This window comes from Chionomys nivalis, chromosome 10 (genome assembly GCF_950005125.1).
Source record: "Chionomys nivalis chromosome 10, mChiNiv1.1, whole genome shotgun sequence".
NCBI lineage: Eukaryota > Metazoa > Chordata > Mammalia > Rodentia > Cricetidae > Chionomys > Chionomys nivalis.
In genome coordinates this window covers 47946294-47965408 of record NC_080095.1, presented here as the reverse complement: position 1 = coordinate 47965408, position 19115 = coordinate 47946294, and the positions used below count along the sequence as shown (strand labels likewise).

General features: G+C 51.6%; 1 protein-coding gene across 8 annotated transcripts in view; it reads left to right on the top strand.

Moving 5' to 3' along the window:
• Plekhg3 (pleckstrin homology and RhoGEF domain containing G3) overlaps positions 1-19115 on the top strand; it is a 43943-nt gene that overhangs the window by 19791 nt on the left and 5037 nt on the right. For 2 of the 8 annotated variants that reach the window (XM_057782501.1, XM_057782496.1), the window contains exons 2-16: positions 5835-6224; positions 7903-8000; positions 9243-9312; positions 9580-9626; positions 9727-9877; positions 9967-10098; positions 10255-10437; positions 10594-10686; positions 10954-11040; positions 11243-11276; positions 11627-11725; positions 15220-15258; positions 15661-15683; positions 16221-16559; positions 17068-17181. In XM_057782501.1, coding sequence (XP_057638484.1) covers positions 5874-6224; positions 7903-8000; positions 9243-9312; positions 9580-9626; positions 9727-9877; positions 9967-10098; positions 10255-10437; positions 10594-10686; positions 10954-11040; positions 11243-11276; positions 11627-11725; positions 15220-15258; positions 15661-15683; positions 16221-16559; positions 17068-17181 — 1860 coding nt within the window. In that variant the 5' untranslated portion in view covers positions 5835-5873. Of the gene's footprint in view, positions 1-5834; positions 6225-7902; positions 8001-9242; positions 9313-9579; positions 9627-9726; positions 9878-9966; positions 10099-10254; positions 10438-10593; positions 10687-10953; positions 11041-11242; positions 11277-11626; positions 11726-14721; positions 14812-15219; positions 15259-15660; positions 15684-16220; positions 16560-17067; positions 17182-19115 lie in introns of all 8 variants that reach the window. The other 6 variants (XM_057782504.1, XM_057782499.1, XM_057782503.1 and 3 more) reach the window with 6 other exon arrangements.

Genomic DNA, 19115 nt, shown 5'->3' with positions numbered 1-19115 from the left:
CCCAGTATGAGAAAAAGCATCATAAACACAGGCTTAGGTTGTGTGGGGAGGGGCAGTAGGAAGTAGGAGAGTGTTCCTCCCTCTGAATCCCATTGCCAGGGGCTTTCCTTCCCTTCCAAGGCCAAGCTGAGTTTTCTGGACTCCCATCAGGAGGCCCAGACAGGCCTTCTCTGGAATTCAGGTGGGAGTACCCCACTGACACGGCAACCAGCCCTGTCCTTCCTACCAACCATGGTCTTGCTGCCTCTCATTCAGCCAAGGGCTGCTGCTGCTCTTGGGTGGTGGGAAAATGAGTTTGAGCCAGCTGGGCTGGGTTTGGGTGGCCCAGAAACCCCGGTCACACTGTTCACACAACCTCTCCAGAACACATTGCTCACATTGAACACAATATCACTCCCCAGAGAATGTCACGGGGACTCAGGGCTCTTGAATCTCTAGGAGGCGTGGAATGGACCCATGAGCAATACACTGGGGATAGAGGCAGAGAGCCACACCTCCTCAGAGCCCTCCCTCCCTCGAGAACCTCGGAGGGGTGTGTGTAGCTTTAAGAACAGACCAGCAAAAGCGAGGCTTCTGGGAACACTTAGGAAGTAAGTATGATGCAGGGGTATGCTGAGCTGTGGGGAGAGCACAGCCCAGCGGTTTGTGGAGCTTGCTTGAGACCTCTGAGGAAGTTCACGTTGCTCCTTGCCCTGTTTGAATGGAAAAGTTGTGCCTGTTCTCTGTGGCTTCCTCCTGGCGCCTCTCTAGAGAAGTTCTTAAAGTGGAATTGGGGTTGCTCTGGGGAAGATCAAAGGTCCTTTGGCTACCCCGATCTTGAGAGTTTGGAATGGGAGGCCCAGAAGGCCAGTGGATGGAGGCTGTATTGCCATCTCTGGGGAAGGACTGCTATCTGTGTGCAAAGGGGGCCCAGGGACCAGTTACCTTTGGAACCCCATCCCCACCCCTTTTCTCTGGGCTGCTGGGTAGGTGTGGTGCTGTGGGGCTTCAGCTCTTGGGTGTTGGGTGAAGGGCAATAGGTGAAAGGGTCAGATTGGCCTTTCGGAGCCAGAATATGTTCAGGGAGTCTCCAACATCTCCACCTGCCAGACTTGGGATTTGTGCCAAGCGTGCTCTTCACCTCTCCTGCCTTCTCCGCTTACCTGCCAGAGATGGGCTAAGGGAATGTGGCCAATTCTTGGGGGTTTCTCCAGGACCTTCAACAAGAGAGTTCCAGAAGGCTCCAGGGGGTTCTTTGGGGGGATCTTTTGTGGAGGGAAGAATGGGTCTTAATTCCCTCAGTGAGAGGAGGCCTGAGGACAACATAGAGACACTGGCTATGTCTGGGGACTTGGGGGTATCCCCCTTTGGGTCAAATTGAGGGTACAGTACTGAGGCATAGTTGGAAGGGAAAGGTGTGGGACTTGGCTCCAGTTTACTGCTGGGAATCCAAGGACCTGTTGTAGCCTGCCTGCCTCCTTGCCTGGGGAGCCCGGGGAAGGTCCTTGGGAGGTGGAGAATATACTTTACACATGTGTGCATGGAGGAAGGGAGTAGATACATTTTAATTTAGATAGAGAAGGAGGGGAGGAAGTGGAAGGAAGGGAGGGAAAGTGGGTTTCTCTTCCTATCCCTGGATTCTTTGGGGGAATGTCTCAAAGGGTTTCATAGTGTACGGTTTGAGAGTCGGTTCCCTGGAAGGTTGGTTTAAGGATTGATACCTGACAGGGTTGAGTTGGGCGGAAAGATGAACTTGGCCTCTGCAGGAGACATCTGGAGGCTTGGCTGGGGACAGGTGGGCTTGACTCTTGACTGCTGCCTTCTTCAGAGGCAAGTTTAGTTTAAGCCTGGCAATGGCGGTGCATACCTTTAATCCCAACACTTGGGAGGCAGAGGCAACCAGATCTACTAAGTTTGAGGCCAGCCTGGTCTACAGAGTGAGTTCTAGGACTACATAGAGAAACCCTGTCTCAAAAACAAAAACAGAACAGACAAGGTTGAGGAACCAAATTCTTGTCCTGAGACATGGAACATCTGACCCTGGGAGTCCCTTGCTCACTGCCTGCCTGTGGCCCATGACCCTTGATCCAGAGTCTGTATTGTTCCAATGCTAGAGTGATTGTCAGAGGCCATCCACATGGTGCAGATCCAGACAAGCCTTCTCAGCCCTTTGGATGGTCACCACGCTCTTGTAGCTTATCCTACATCAAAGCACTGGAAACCAGGGGCCATGACTAATGCATCTGTTATGGCCCTGACAGGTGTGAGGTCCTTTAGGGGAGGTAGCGGTTGTGAGAGTGTGGCGGCTGGAGTCCACATGCCCAAGTCCGGTGGGCTCCACGTTGCATCTGTACAAGGGCACTCAAAATAGCACCCACTACACGGTGTTGTTAGGGATAGGTCAGACTCAGCGCCCTGCAGCTCTTAGACTATTGAGCAAGTGACTGATCTGTTTTGTTTCGGCTCTGGGGGATTCAGGCAGGTACTTTCTGCTTTCAACAGGACAGCTGGCTTTGCAAACAGAGAAGTGGGGTCCCTACGAGTGGCTCTCAGAAGGTTCCTTTCATAGAGTAAACCCCTGATAGTGTGTGTATGGGGGGTATAAAGTAGGGCTGTAAGGCTTATGACCTTCCTGGCTGTGACATCCTTTGGGGACTTGGGTCTCTTCCGTTTAGCCTTCCCAAAGGAGCTGACATGACCCCAGGGCTAATCTGGGAAAGATCTCAGGCCATAAGTCTTTGCCTGGTTGTTTTTCCAGCTGGGACTGATGGGACTAGAGGTCAAGGTCAGGGTAGAGTTTGGGCCCAGTCTCCCTGGTTAGCATGAAGTCTTTGAGGGCCGGAGGAAGCAGCAGCAGCACAGGGCTCCTGAGTGGTTCCCCTAAGGCTTAGCTTCCTGTGTCGTAGGCAGAGGCAAACACCAGTACCAATCCTAGAGCTACCCTTGGCCCGTCACTTGTCACGTAATAGGCACCTTGCTCTGCATAAAATCCCTTCGCTGAGACACAGGGCCAAAATGCTGACTGTGAGAAGGGCCTGGTTAGTGTTGACCCATAAGTGGGGCTGAACACGCTCAGCTTTTAGCTTAATAAAGCAACAGGCTGGGGATATGGCTCCATCGGTAGGTAGACTACTTGCCTAGCGTTCACAAAGCCTCGGGGTTGAGCCCCAGCACCCCATAAGTTAGGTCAGTGACTTGTTCCTGTAATCTTAGGAATCTGGAGATGCAGGCAGGAGGACCAGACGTTCAGGAACATCCTTGGGAGTTGGAAGCCAGCCTTGGTAGAGACCCTGTCACAAAACGGAGAAAAAAACCTTGCCAAAAAAAAAAAAAAGTCAACTTATTTGCCATTGCTACTCTCCAAATTGGTCCTGATGATCCCTGCTTGTGTAACCGTTGGCCCCAGGCAGAGGGTCTCAAGCTAATCACAGTCACACAGTGAGTTAACAGAAGAGAAAACTTGAGGCGCACAGCAGAGGCCTCCAGGTCTGCCGCTGATGGGGAGGCTCCTAGAGAGAGAACTTCTAGCCTAAGACGGGAAGGTCGAGAACAACGTGGAGTAGGTACGGAGGAGAAATGGCAGGCAGAGACGGCAACGTGTACAAAAGGCAGAGTCCATAGGCCCTGGTTTCCACGTCAGGGTAGAGACACAGGAAAATGGGCTGGAGTGGCGACTGCATGTTATGGATCCTGTTGGCCAAGGCTGGTCTGGCAGCCTTTGAGTCCTAAGGACAGTAGAGGTGAGAGAGGTCCCTGGTGTCCTCACCTCCTCACCAAACTAATGACTCAGGTTCCTCCTCTTTTCCCTGCTCCTCCCCTGAGGAAATAGAAAGCCATGGAGGGTCTGGCAGCTTTGGTCCCGTGGGTAGGCATGAGGTGTTCTCTCTGGAGTGGGTTGCGAGCAGTACCATCTGCTCAGGGAATAAAGTTCACCAGGTGTTTGCCTCACCTGGGTGCAGCTTCCTGCCTTCTATGCCGCTTTGCCCAGCAGGGCTGAGAGAAGACTCAGCTGTTGCTCAGCTCTGGGGAATTTCCTGGTGTGGCTGAGTCAGGGGCCTGCCTACACCCGGTGCCTGGGAGTGGGACAAGGGGTAAAACTGGCTCGTTCTTTGCCGTCCCCTTTCTTCCCTCTCAGTACAGATGGAGCCACTGGTGCTCCAAGATGTAGCAATTTTTCAGAGAGTATTACATGCTGGTGTAACACTGTTAAGGGCCTGTGCTGGTGGAATGGCTCAGTGGGTGAAAGTGCCAAACTTGATGACGCGAATTTAATTGAAGACGTGAAATTAATGGCAGAAGGAGAGAACCAACCTCTGCAGGTTGTCCTCTGACTTCCACATGCACGCACGCACACACAAACATAAATATATAAATACATTTTTTAAAAAAGCCAGCTTTTGCAGCACTCAGGAGGCAGAGGCAGGCGGATCTCTGTGAGTTTGAGGCCAGCCTGGTCTACAAGGGGCTAGTTTCCAGGACAGGCTCCAAAGCTACAGAGAAACCCTGTCTCAAAAAAACAAAAACAAAAGAGCTTTTGGCTCATCCCTCTGCAGTGACGGCCAGCATAGACAGGCAGGCACGCGGGATGCGCATTCTGAGAGCTGCCCTTATCATCATGTACTGATGGTTTGTGGAATAGTCACTGTGCCAGGCTCCGAGGGCAGGCAGCAGGTTGCATCACCTTGAGGACATAGCTCTGGGGTACACTGTTATAGGTAAAGCCCCGAGAGGCCGAGCACTCTGCCCAGGTGGCAATGCTTGTTTGTCTAGTTTCCTTTCTGCATTTTTTATGATAGATTTTAGATATGAAGCCGGGGCTAACCTGGAACTCACTGTGTGACTGAGGATGACTTTGAACTTCTGATGCTCTTACCTCTACTTCCCTAGTACTGGGATGGCAGGGGTGGGCCACCATGCCAGTAGGTTGTTTTTTGTTTTCTAGATAGGGTTTCTCTGTGTAGCTCTGGCTGTACTGTAACTCTCTCTGTAGACCAGGCTGGCCTCAAATTCACATCCGCCTGCCTCCGCCTCCCAAGTGCTGAGATTTAAAGGCATGCGCCACCACCACCCAGCCATACCTGGTTTATGTGATGCTAAGAATTTAACTTAACAGCCTTGTGCATGCTAGGTAGTGTGTTATCAACTGAGCTATATTCTCAGTCCCTAGGACTGCGTTTTGAGTTCTTTAGAAGGTACCGTAGACCCTCTCTGCTCTTCTGGAGCGTCAGGTTTCTGAGAACTTACTGTCTCCTAGTGTAGACCATGTATCTCCACCCTGGGGAAGACAGAGGCTGAGCTGCTGAGATCCAGAAAGGATGTAGCTTGAGCATCCTTGCCAGTCAGTATTCCTATTTTGAGGGAATAGCTTTTCTTGGTGTTTAGACTTTTTTATTGGTATTGTTTGTTAAATTACCTCCATTCATTTATTTAATTGGGAGGTGGTGCGCATGCTGTGGCACACATTTGGAGGTCAGAGGTCACCTTGCAGGGTGTCGGTTCTCTTTTCTCACCTTGTGTGTCTCAGACACGGAGCTCAGGTTGCCAGACCTGGTGGCAAGAGCCTCTACTTGCTATGTCGTCTCACTGACCTTATTTTTAAAAGTTGTGGTAAAATATATAAAGGTTAATGTTTACCATCTTAGCCATTTGTAAATGTGGTTCAGTGTTAAGTCCCTTCATGTCGTCCCCACATTGCCATCCGTTCTGGAGCTGTTTTCATCTTCTCAAACTGGACTTTGTACCTGCTATCAGTGACTTCCCGTTGTGTGCCCTCCCTGTCTCCAGCAACCTCCCTTCCTCTTTCGGATTCTGTAGCTACTCAGAATTTGACCCTCCATCCGTCTGTCTTACTCCAGAATCTCCCCGAGGTGACAATCCCGGGCAGCGATGCCAGGATGCCCGTCTCCACTGCCCTCCACCAAGATGGCAGCCAGGAGCGTCCAACCAGCCTAATGTCCACCACTTCCTCATCCGGCTCCTCCCGTGACAGCCACAGTGCCATGGAGGAGCCCACCAGCTCCGAGGCTTCAGCCCAGAATGGGACAGGCTCCCCTTGGGGCCGGCACGTTCCCAATAGCAACAACAACTCCAGCGGCTGGCTGAACATGAAGGGACCCCTCTCCCCTTTCAACGGCCGTGCAGGGACAAGTCCTGCCCACCACAAGCTCAGCTACCTGGGCCGGGTGGTGCGAGAGATTGTGGAGACAGAGCGCATGTATGTACAGGACCTGCGGAGTATTGTGGAGGTGAGTGCTGAGGCTGAGAGGGGCTGGCCTCCAGTGGCCCAACTCTTTAGTACAACCTGACTCCGCCCCAGGATGAAAGGCTGCCCCTGGACATCTCTCTCTGTTCTGTATATCTGCCTCCCATGAGGCCAGGAGACAGCTTTGGGGACCTGCCTGGTGGGAACTGTGGCCTCTCATGTTTCCTTATGACCCCGAGCCACCTTCTATCACACAAGTAGGGTAATTGAATTTCTTGTAGGAGCTTGGGGAATGGGTACTGTGAAAGCAAAGAGTTTAGCCTGACTAGGGGGACCTAGGTGCTCTGCAGGGATAAAACCTGGGCAGCTTCATCCAGGTTCCCCACTCAGCTGTTTCCTGACTGTGGAGCCTTGGGTATGGGCCCAGGTTCCTTGCCTGCAGAATGAATAGGGCTGGCAAAAGTACATGCTCCACACTGTGAGGCACACAGGGAAAGTGACACGTACCTGCCACTGAGGATCCCTCTGCCTGGTGAGGAGCAGGCTGGGAGTCCATTAGGCTATGTCACAAATTACCACAAACCTCCTGCCTTAAAGCAGAAATGAATTCTCTTTCGGACTGTTTGTTTTTAGTTAGAAAAAAAAAGTGTGGACTGGAGAGATGGCTCAGCGGTTAAAAGCACTCACTTAGCTGCTCTTCTAGAGGTCCTGGATTCAAGTCCCAGCACCCACATGGTAGCTCACAGCCATCTCTAATAGGATCTGTTGCTCCCTTCTGGCCTGCACGAAGATAGAGCACTCGTACACATAAAATACATGAGTAAATAACTCTAAAGGCTGGGCATGGTGGCCAAAGCCTTTAATTGCAGCACTCAGGAGGCAGAGGAAGTGTGGTGTGTGTGTGTGTGTGTGTGTGTGTGTGTGTGTGTGTGTCTGGGTGCACAGTGCCCATCTGGAGGTCAAAGGCAGCTTTGTGGAGTCGCTTCTCTCCGTCCTTCTTTTCATGGCTCTAGGGGTTGAGCTCAGGTTGAGCGAGTGCCTTTTCCATCTCACCAGCCTCTTGGTTTGGTTTCTTCTGAGATAGGATTTTGCTGTGTATCCCAGGCTGGCCTTTAATTCAAGGCAGTTCTCCTGACTCTGCCTCCCAAGTACCGGGATTGCAGAAAGCCAGAGCTAATTTTCTCTGTTGTCGTTTGGCCTGGGACTGCGTTATCCTAGCTCCTAACCAACACCTGGCTTATGCCTGTGCCCCTTTTTCTTAGAAGGACATCAGCCGTTGGAGCCTCCTTAAATATCAAATGATGTCATCTTGAGAGGTTTCACTAATGACATCTACGAGACCCTGTTTCCAAATAAGGTTGCATTCCAAGTTGCCAAGTAGACTTGAATTTTTGAGTAAATCCCCGTGGCTCAGAACAGCGCACACTGGCCGGGCGGTGGTGGCGCACGCCTTTAATCCCAGCACTCGGGAGGCAGAGGCAGGTGAATCTCTGTGAGTTCGAGACCAGCCTGGTCTACAAGAGCTAGTTCCAGGACAGGCTCCAAAACCACAGAGAAACCCTGTCTCGAAAAACCAAAAAAAAAAAAAAAAAAAAAAGAACAGCGCACACTGCCTGTGAACTTGTGTCATAGCCACACAATGCAGTATGGATTAAGGTGTGACTCGGGGGTTGGGTGACCAAGCCAAGAGGTGCAGGGTCCTCATTCTTCTCTCCATGTAGGACTACCTCTTGAAGATCATTGACACTCCCGGGCTCCTGAAGCCAGAGCAAGTCAGTGCCCTCTTTGGGAACATAGAGAGCATCTATGCGCTGAACAGGTATGTTCTGGCCTGGGTCATGTGTGCGAGCCTGGGGACAATCCCTGGATGGCTAGACACATGGCTGTGACCCACAGGCTTGACTGCAAAGACAGGGAATTGAAGGCTACCCTTGCTTAAGATCAAAGCGCTGTGCCGGAAGAGGGCCTCAGCTGACCTTTCTAGGGAGTTCTGATTTGAAGTCACGTGTTTGCTGGTTCCAGCACCTTCTGGGTCTTGTGCGCACTGCTAGGCCTTGCACGCTTGTTCTCTTCCTTCTATATCATCTCACATATCTTAGGGTTTATTTCTCTTCTTTCCCACTGATCCCAAGGGAAGTAAGGATTCCCTGGAGGACTGATCCATTATAGCAGTTCTCAACCTGTGGGTCGCAACCCCTTCGGCAAACCTCCATCTCCAAAAATATTTACATTACAATTCATAACAGTAGCAAAATTAGTTATGAAGTAGCAACGAAAATAATTTTATGGTTGTGAGGGGGTCACCGTCTTAAAGGGTCGCAGGAACTGCATTAAAGGGTCTCAGTGTTGGGAAGGTTGAGAACCACTATGTTAGTGTATCACACAGTCCAGGCAAAACAGGCTTGACGAGTCTGTGAAGGTTGAACCTGCTGCTGTGGGACCACAGTTAGACAAGAGTACTGTCAAGAGAAACAGTTTAGAGAGCGGTGTTGACGGGACAGGGTCCCCTTGCAGCTGGGGGAGTCTGGGCAGTGTGTAGGTAGGAGGGGAGGGTGCGGACAGGACTCAGGAAGGTGTGGAGAAGGCAGCTTGGGAGAGAGGAGGGAAGCAGATGGAGGAGGCGGGGAGCGCTGTCTCCAGTATATCTGCAGTCCTCCCTACCAAGATCAGAGTGCTCAGCCCTGCCCGTCCCTCTCAGCTCCCTACACCCTCCCATCTGGGAACACTCTTTGCTTCTTTCCTGTCCTTATCCCCCTTTAATCTCTGCTTTTGTGTGTTTGACTCCTGCCTACAGAGGAGCTGTGTCCCCTTCAGAGGTGGGTACTGGTAGCTCCTTTTCCGCAGCTGCTTGCTGAAAACGTGTGTTTCCCCGTTTTTGTGGCATGCTGGATTCTTTTTTGTGGTTGCCGCCTGGGGCAAGGTTTAGTCAGGGTGGAAGCTGCGACTCAGTGCGACACCAGGGCTGGCCGTGATCTGTGTCTGAGGGAGTGGGCAGGGGTGTGTGTAGCTACAGAGGTGGCTAAAGACATTGGGGTCTAATGGCCTCTCTTCCTTCACCTAGCCAGCTTCTCAGAGACCTGGATAGCTGCAATAGTGACCCTGTGGCTGTGGCCAGCTGCTTCGTGGAAAGGGTAAGAAGGACCAGATCCTTGCTCCTTGTCCCATGTTTCTAGAATAGGCGTTCCCACTGTAAGATGACACTTGAGTCCTGGGGCTCCCTGTCCAAGGCTGGTGGGTGGATGAGATGCCCTGGACAGATGCAATGATGGCTCTGCAGGTTCTCAGGGATGGTAGTGTGCTGTGTCAGGAGCCTGTCCCTTGGTCTCCCCATGTTTTCTAGTCAGATGAGCATCTTCCTGAAATCATTTTTGTTTTCTTTTTCCCCCGTCTTTCCTTAGAGCCAAGAGTTTGATATCTACACTCAGTATTGCAACAACTACCCCAAGTGAGTGACTTTGGGGAGAGGGGGCCATTTGATGAGTGTGGGGTTCCTGCCTCCTCACCGGTGTCCCCCAGGCGGTAACTCTCACTCTGCCCTCTCTCAGCTCAGTGGCAGCCCTGACGGAGTGCATGCAGGACAAGCAGCAGGCCAAGTTCTTCCGAGACCGGCAGGCGCTGCTGCAGCACTCCCTGCCTCTGGGCTCCTACCTGCTGAAGCCCGTTCAGCGCATCCTCAAGTACCATTTGCTGCTCCAGGTAGTGCAGGGCTCCTGCCCAGGATCTGTGCTGGGGTACCGGGCAGAGCCTTGGAGCCGGTTTTTCCCAGACACTTGTCTTTGGTCTAGGAAATTGCCAAACATTTTGATGAAGAAGAGGATGGCTTCGAGGTGGTAGAGGATGCCATCGACACAATGACGTGTGTGGCCTGGTACATCAATGACATGAAGAGGAGGCATGAGCACGCGGTTCGGCTGCAGGTGCCCTGGGCTGGGAGGTGGCAAGGCTTGGGAGAAGGAGTACTGTCACCATGCTTAACTGAGTGGAAGGGTGGTATCCACGGAAGCCTTTGGGGTGAGAGGGCTGGGTGACCCTCCCGGGGACAGTGAGGCCTGACTCGGGCCGCTCTGCTGCAGGAGATCCAGTCACTGCTCATTAACTGGAAGGGGCCAGACCTGACAACCTATGGAGAACTGGTCCTGGAAGCCACCTTCCGCGTACACCGTGTGCGCAATGAGAGGACTTTCTTCCTCTTTGACAAGATACTGCTCATCACCAAGAAGCGGGGAGATCACTTCGTCTACAAGGGTCACATCCCGGTAATGCAGCTATCCTTGCTTATGCTCCCATCTCCACGGACCCTGGCTCCTCAGCTTCCCTCTGGCATCATCGGGCTCCAGTTCCAACTTCTGAGACTGTCTCAAGGGTTGGAGTCCTTTCCCCTCCTGCTGAATTATCTTGTTCTCTGCCCCCAGTGCTCCTCACTGATGCTGATCGAAAGCACCAGAGACTCCCTCTGCTTCACCGTTACCCACTATAAGCACAGCAAGCAGCAGTACAGCATCCAGGTGAGGAGCGGCCTACGCAGGGACTGGGGAACTTCTAAGCACACTTGCATGCGATTCCCTGTTCCCTGACTGCCCCCACGCCCTAGTGTCTCCATCTGTAAAGGTGAGATCATCACGGGCACCTCTCCGAGGTGTATGCAGATACCCTAGCATAGCCCTTATTACTCCCTCTGCCCCACCCCTCACCCCCGGCAGAAGTCCTGGATATGCTTAGGCAGTTTTGACCTGAAATAATAAACCCTGTTACTTCTCCTTGCACCTTCCTAGGCCAAGACAGTGGAGGAGAAACGGAGCTGGACTCACCACATCAAGAGACTCATCTTGGAGAACCACCATGCCACCATCCCCCAGAAGGTTGGTTCCTAGGGTTCTCTCAGATGGGCTTCAGGGAGAGCACGTCCCCTCACCCAGCTCCCAAGAATCTGTTAGAGCTTCCTTGCTGGCTCTGGTGGACAGCGGGTATTGGCACATGCCATGGCATGACCCCGTGTGAGTCCTCTGGTGGGCAGGCGAGGCACAGTCAGGTGGTTACTATGGGAGTCTCCTTCCCTTCTAGGCCAAGGAAGCCATCTTGGAAATGGACTCTTACTGTAAGTCACCTTTTCTGCCTGTGTTCTTCTTGATTGTGTACATTGTTAGGTCAGGCGATATCCTGGGCAATCCTTGTTTGGTATTTCTGTCTAGGAACAGAAAGGATGGGGGCTCTGTCAAGGGCTGGGTGGGGATCAGTTGTGTGACTAACAACACGTTCCTGCTAAAACAGCTGGACTCTCAGTGGCTAAAGCCCCCAGTTGCAAGAAGATAGATGCTGGGGGACCTCCAGAGGCATCCAGGACCATCTGAGGCGGGTGTGGGTGGAAGACGTCTGGTCTTGTGTGGGCAGCATCTTGGTAGGCCGCCGGGGAAGCAAAAGGCCTGATTGTTTCTCTCCTGGCTACAGATCCCAGTAGGTATCGCTGCAGCCCAGAGCGGCTGAAGAAGGCGTGGTCATCCCAGGATGAGGTATCTACCCACGTGCGCCAAGGACGCCGGCAGTCTGGTAAGAGAAGGGCTTTGTAGACAGGAACCTTCTCCGTAGGATCCTGGCCCAGGCTGGGGATCATCTGCATAGTAGGGTGTTATTCTTTTCAGAAAACCGGGGGAGATCGGAGGGTGGTCTGTGGACCATTTCTTCTTTGTGCCCTTGCTGCCCTCCACCAGACGCTTCCTGGGTCTCTGCTCCCTGGGGCTGTCCACCTGTTCAGGGTCTGGGGGTATTTGTTATTCAGGACTTGGAGTCTCTTCTTAGCCACCCAGACCTCCTTGCGTTGCTGCCCAGCCGGGAGTAGCACTTGGACATCATGGATAGTTCTGGAATGACAGAATAGAGGCTGGGTGGGAGGAAAATAGCTTAGACCAAGTGGCACCAAATCCAGACAGGAAATATTTATTTTGGGTCATACCATTTTCCTCTCCTGGGTTTTCTTCCATGACGGGATTTGCTAATGTGCTCTTGGAGTTATTAGAATGAAGTGTCTGTTTAGAAAGAGAAAACCTTGCTTTTTCAGTCTTAGCTCTGCTGTGACGGTGTGGGTGTTTCTGTGGCTGATTTCCCCTCTTTTGCTACCCTTCTCTCTCATTTACCAATACGTCTGAGGCCCAGGGACAGGCCTGGATTAATCCATGGTGGAGTCTGGAAGTGAGGCCCATGCACTTAGAGCAAATGATTTTAGATTGAGACTCTTGTTTTGGCTGTAGTCACAAGTGCATTGGATCTTGATTAGCCACCACCTGCGGGGTCCTTGAACACTTGTGATTGATACCTGAACTTTAACCTTCTGGAAGGTGGAGCCAGGTGGTCTCTGGAGAATTTTCAGGTTTGCAGTGTTTGCTATTATTTCAGGTGGCTCCTTTCTAGGCTAACCTAGTTTGGCTCTATAAATTTTATTGTTAAAAGCCTCAAACTAGGGTGTTGCTTTATTGGTCTCTGGCCATCTGTATTTCTCTTCCCTTTTCTCTAATGTCCCCTCTTAGCTTGCTGTAGCTCTGCACTGAGAGAGTCTGGCACATGGAAGTATTCAGGCGGTTGTTACAGTTTCTTTTCTGGTGTTGCGATGAAATGCTCTTGTCTTGAGGAAAGGATTCATTCAGCTCACACTTCTAGGTCATAGTTCGTAGTTGAGGGAAGTCAAGGCAGGAACTTAAGGCAGACCTGCTTGCTATTCCACGCATTACCTGTGACCGAGGAGCAGCTCACTTTCCAGCCAAGACATACAGCAGGAACCATGGAGGCTGCTGCTTGCTACCTGACTCACTAAGGCTTATGCCCAGAATGCTTCTTTATACCGTCTAGGGAATGGCGCCCTCCACAGTGGGCTTGGTCTTCCCACATAAATTAGCAATCAAGAAAATCCATCACAGACATGCCCACAGGCCAACCCGATAAAGGCAGTTACTCATTTGAAACTTTCAGATGATTCTAGGCTGTGACAAGCTAACAATTAATGCTAACTAGGACAGTCATGGTATTAATTCTATGGTTTGTCCTGACATCAGCATCAGAACTTTAGCCCTAGGAGATAGGGATATAGCTCAATGGCAGGGCACATGGCTAACATGCCGATGCCCTAGGTTCAAGTTCTCAGTACCACAACAGACACCTCAACCCAGAAAAGCACCCCTACACGCACATGCGCGCACACACACCACTGGGGTACAGCTATGTGAAGGCACTTAAAGCTGTTGAAGTGTGTACTTTATACACAGGTGTCGTGTCTGGTGCGTGAATTATAGCTCAGTAAAACTGTCGCCTCTCCACCTCAAGACTTCAGCCATCCAGGGCGGTCAGGAAATGAGCAAACGGGCAAGGCTGAAGTTTCCATGTGACAGAGAGTTTAGCCTGTGAATGCTAAGAGAGTTGGCTTTTTAAAGACTCATCAACTTTCCTGAGACACGCCTCATCTTCTGGAGCCTTCTAGAAGAGGGCGCTGACCACAGATGCACTTTTCCTTTTCTGGAACTGATGCTTCAGTGCCATTGATGGTGTGGGAGCTGCCAGATGTGGTGGTGGCAGCACTGTGGGTTGCCATGGCGATGGCCTGCATCTCAGGTCTATGTTCATTGTGACATTTCTTCCATGACACCGAGGAGGATTCATCCTCTTACTCCGAGCATGTTCCCTATAGTGGCTCTTCTTCCTCCTGTGTGGGAGAGATCAGTTGATGGATTGGCAAGAATTGTATGAGAAAAGGACGCAGACCACATGCTATACAGCCTAGGTGCCCAGGCAGAGCCTTGGGGTCTTTGACACAGACAGCTGTGTCAGGCAGACAAGTCCACTTTGGGATTAGTAAGATCTGTCGTGACTTTTAAACTCTTAAATATTCCTGTTATAAGCTTTCAACAGAAAGAAAAGAATATTTCTATTTCTCGCTTTGTTACATTTTAAAATCTTTCATTTTTACTACACACATTTCTCTGTGTGTGTCTAATATGTGTATTCAAGGGTGGTGGCATTTGTGTGAGGTCAGAGGACAACTCTGGGAAGTTGGTACTTTACTTCCACCCCGTGTGCTCTGGGATCTGACTCGGGCCGTCTGGCTCAGCAGCAGGTGCCTAGCCAGATGAGCCTCTTTTCATTTTCACATCTGCTGAGGGTGGCGGGGAGATAGTTTAGTTGATATACTTGCCACAGAGGAATGAGATCTGAGTCGGATCCCCAGTGCTCACGTTAATAACTAGCTAGCTATAGTTGTATGTGTCTCTGATCCATTGTTGGGGAGTTAGAGGCAGGAGGGTCTCTGGGGCTTGATTGCTTTCTGTTTTTCTTTCTTTTTTTAAAAAAATAATTTATTTAACTTTATTTTATGTACAATGGTGTGAGGGTGTTGGATCCCCTGGACCTAGAGTTACAGACAGTTGTGAGATGCCATGTGGGTGCTGGGAATTGAACATGGGTCCTCTGGAAGAGCACTGTTTTTTTCCAGTCTGTTCCCAGAAAGGCTGGGTACAATGTAATGACACCATTAGCCTAATAGTTGTGTTTTATGTCCCCAGAGCCTGGTTATACCCTGTTCAGCAGGGCATCACTTCCCAGCAGGCAGCAAGGATTGGAGATGCCAGGCCTTAAGGGCCGTAGAAAGTCGGGTGCGACCCCTGCTTCCCGGCCTGCACGCTATGAGGGGCTTGGTGTGGGGCGTAGCTGTGTGCTGATGCTGTAGTAGAGGTAGAGGGGCTTGAGATGGAAATGTGGCTAGTGGCTAGCTGGTCTGAAGTGGGTAGCATGGGGCTGATCCCTTCAGATGACTCCATAACCAAGGCCTTGCCTGGCATACTAATACAAGGACTGAGCAGTTCACTGTGTGCCGCAGAGGAGAAGTGGCTGGGGCCTCAGTAACACTGTGAAGAAAGCCTCCCTGAGGCCTAGGGTGGCTGGGGGCCAGCTAGGGTGGACTTTGGGCTGGCGGTGATGGGCTGGTGGCATTGTGAGCTTGGGACCCAGGTCAGGTGCAGCTGTTTCTTGGCTTGTGCTAACTGCCTGTTTGTGTTCTTCAGAGCCGACCAGACACCTGCTCAAGCAGCTGAATGACAAAGGTGTGTGCAGAAGGGCAGTCAGGGCTCTCTAGGTGGGGTGGGAGGGTGAAAGCAGGCAGTAAGCTGGCTGGAGATTATGGAGAATAAGCTAGAGGGGAATATGGCTTCGTTCTTCACGCCTGATGAACGCAGAGAGTCTTGGCTCTCCTGCCCATACACCATGCCCTTCCTTCTGCTGCAGTGGGAAGCCCCGTAGCCTGCCCAGACCTGCGCTACTCTCTGCTGAGCTTCTGAGCTGTCAGCCATCCCTCTGAAAGCTAGGGGAGGGGTTCAGGAGTGTAGGGACTCCTGTGAGACTTCCCCCAGGGACTCCAGTCTCTCTAAAGAGGCTCTCTCTTTTATTTACTGGTGTCCTCCTCCATGCTCCTCCCACCGTGTGCTTGGACCCTGTGGTGGTGTCAGCAGCCAGAGCAGCAGGAATGAAGGTGAGTGCTGGACCTCAGAGGCCAGAGAAGGGGGCTGGAAGGAGGGAGTGTAGGTAGCACTGCCCAGATCAGCCCTTAGGGACCCTCCCTGTCTTCCTCTGACAGCACCACCCTGTGGTGCCTGCCTGGCCTGTGTCCTCTTATTTTCTCCTCTTGGGATATATAAGCTCGTTTGGAGACACTTTATTCCCAGCTAGATCTCAGCCCTTCCCACATAAAATGCTCCGCTCCAGAGGAGGCCAGCATTGGACACCTAGGAGTAGTTTTTGTTTTTCGTTTTTTGTTTTAATATTTCTTTATTGAGATAGGGCCCCTCTTTGTAGCCTTGGCTGTTCTGGAACTAGCTCTGTTAGATCAGGCTGGCCTCGAACTCACAGAGCTCTGCCTGCCTCTGGCTTTCCAAGTGCTGGCATTAAAGGCGTGCGCCACCACCACCACCTAGCAGGAGTAGATTTTTATATGAAGCCATCTCTGGCTACCTACAGGAGGGGGTTTGCCCACAGGGCAGGTCACAGGGGGCTCTTGTGCTCTGAACAGCATGCAGGCAGTGACGGAGCCCTCCTGGACTTTGGGCAGCTACCCCCTGCACAGGACCTGCAACCAGAGGCTGAGGGGGCTGCCACGGAGGAGCTTGAGGAAGAGGAGGAGATAGTGGAGGAGGAAGAGCAGCAGCAGACCTTCCCAGGCTCCCTGGAAGACTTGGCAGGGCATGAAGGCAGTGAGAAGGTGCCTGGGCCAGAGCTCCCGGGCTCGGAGGAGGAGGAGGAGAGTCTAGCTGTGGCCGAGCAGGTAGCTGACTTTGCCAGCTCCCTGCTGGCTGCCCTCCACTGCTGGCACTATCGGGCCAACGCTTTACTTTTCTCCCGGGGTGCTATGGTGAGGTGTCTCTTTGATCTCCCTTCTTCTTTGCATGTTAGCCTTGCATGTGCATGTCCTTCTGAGAGTCCCTTCCTGTGTCCTTCCCACCCTGCCCCACCCCATCCCTTTCCCCCCAGCTGTCAGCAACTTCTTAACTCACTCACTGTCACGCCCTGGTGAGCCCCTGGCATGCACCGGTCTAGGACCGGGTACCCACTGGTATACTACCCACTGAGCAGGACTAACAGGGTTGGGGGGAGGGGAAAACTGGCATCCTTTAAGTGAGAAGGTCAACTCACTGCATCTGGAAGGGAAGGTGGGCTGGGGTTTTTATAAAACTGCACACTTTGAGAGGATTTCTGTGGCCCCGGACCTGGCAGTTCAGGTTGTTTGGAATGGCTTGGGCATAGGACTGGCTCTCGGGTACTTCCTGTACCTCTGGGGACTGTACCACTGTCCATGTTGGAATGGAATGCAGAAGGGACCAGGTCTCACTTGTCAACTGACTTCTTTCTGCTTGCTGCAGGGGAAGAGACACAGGGAGTCTGAAGACTCTAAAAGCTGCAGAAGGCCCAGCGACCGGTCTCCAACCAGCGCAGAGAAACGCATGAGCTTCGAGTCTGTTTCTTCCCTGCCGGAGGTGAGCAGCAAGCAGATGGGAGGGAGATAGTTCAGGGGACCTGGTGTCCGTTTCTCCAGGTCTACAGGCAGGGTGTCTTGAGCAAAGGAACTCTACTTCCTGACCCTCACCCCTTCCAGAGGCCTGGCCAGCCTCAGGGTGTGTGGTTTGGCTCGCAGCCAGCCTGTTTCTATGAATTAAACAAAGGTGACCTTCCCTGGGCACCCTTGGACAGGCTGCCTGGAGGGGACGTGAGCATGCCCTGAAAACTATGCTGGATGCCTAAGTCCTGACTGTGGCTACCTGGGCAAAGGGATAGAATGTGCATATTCATTGGGTACCCCACAACTGCTCCAGAAAGAAAAGAGGCTTGGAAAAGCTGCTTGACAGGGTATGCTCCAGGCAGCGTCTGAGGGGGGCAGTGGACCTAACTCCTTTGCTTTCTCAAAGTTAAAAGAATGAAGTCATGAGCTAGACCCCAGGTGAGCCTCAGCTAGGACAGAGGCTATCCTAGATGGCCCTAGATAGAAATATAACTGTCCACTTAAGCTGCTGTAACAACATATCTTAGACCACCAAGTGCTTGTAAACAATGAAAGTGTGTCATTCAGAGTAGTGAGGCTGCCAAGTCCAAGATCAAAGCACCATCAACCGGTCCACTCTTTGATGAGAATACTCTCTCTGCTTCGGTCACATCCTCACAGCAAGGATGCTTCCTTTAGCCTCTTTTATGAGGTGTGAGTATGGAGGCCTTATGATGGAGTCACTTCCTAAAGGCCCTACTTGTTCGTGCTCTCACAGAGGACAGCAAGTTCTAACAGGAGTCTTCTGGGATACCACTAAAGATTCAGACCATGGGAATAGTACTGTCTAGGAATGCTAGAATGTGGTGAGCCCTATGTGGAACCGAAATTGTTTAGAATTTAGTCATACGTGTTTCCATTATGCCACCAGCCCACCAAATTTTCTAGTAACCATGTTAAGAAATAAAAAGAAGCCGGGTGGTGGCGGCATATGCCTTTAATCCCAAGCACTGGCGCTGGCAGAGGCAGAAGCAGGTGAATCTTTGTGAGTTCAAAAAGAAAAAAAGAAAGAAAGAAAAAAGAAGCTGGGCAATATAGTACATGCCTGTAATCTTAGTACCCAGGAAGGAGAGACAATTGGATTTGACACTTTAAAGCCAGCCTTAGATACATAGCAAGTGTGAGGCCATAGTGGGCTCTATGAGAACCTGTCTTAAAGGGGGGGTGGTGGGAGTGAGTTTTAATGTCATATTTTATGTAGCCTAACAGAACCAAAGTAAAATTACTGATCCAGTCTGTGTTTTATACACAGCCTTCCAAATTTGAATGTATCTTACCCTCCCAGCAGGTCTTGATTTGGGCTGGCCTCATCTCAGATGCTAGAATGGCTGGTGGCTACTGTGGTGGGCATCGCGGCTCTAGATCATAGGTGCGGCTCTACAGATTATGGGTCGCTCTGATGCTTCCAAATTTGTGTCTGTACTGATCTTCTCCCAGAGGACTGCTCTGGGAAGCTGCCTGTGCCGGCAGCTTACGGGCCCAGTGACCAGCTGGTCAGGAGGGAATTCTCCTGTTTGCTTTCTCCTTGCCCATCTGTTGGGCATATGCAGAGACACTGGGCTCACAGGTGCTAAGACAGGTTGACTGATAGAAGCCAAACCCTTGCCCTCACCTTTAGGGGACAGGGAGAGAGAGCTTTACAAGTTTAAGCGCTGGTGTGCCCATGTGCCTATCAGTGAACACAGCTTGGAAGTCGGGTCTCTCTCTCCACTGTGGGATCTGGGGATTGAGCTCACCTTCAACAGTGATCTAGCACAGTTGAATTGCCCTCTGGACCCTGGCCCCATGGAATCTTTGGTCCCTTGGGGAAGTTAGGATATCTATTCATAATTCCTCATTTCTGGATTTGATTCCTAGACTCCCAAGCTGCCT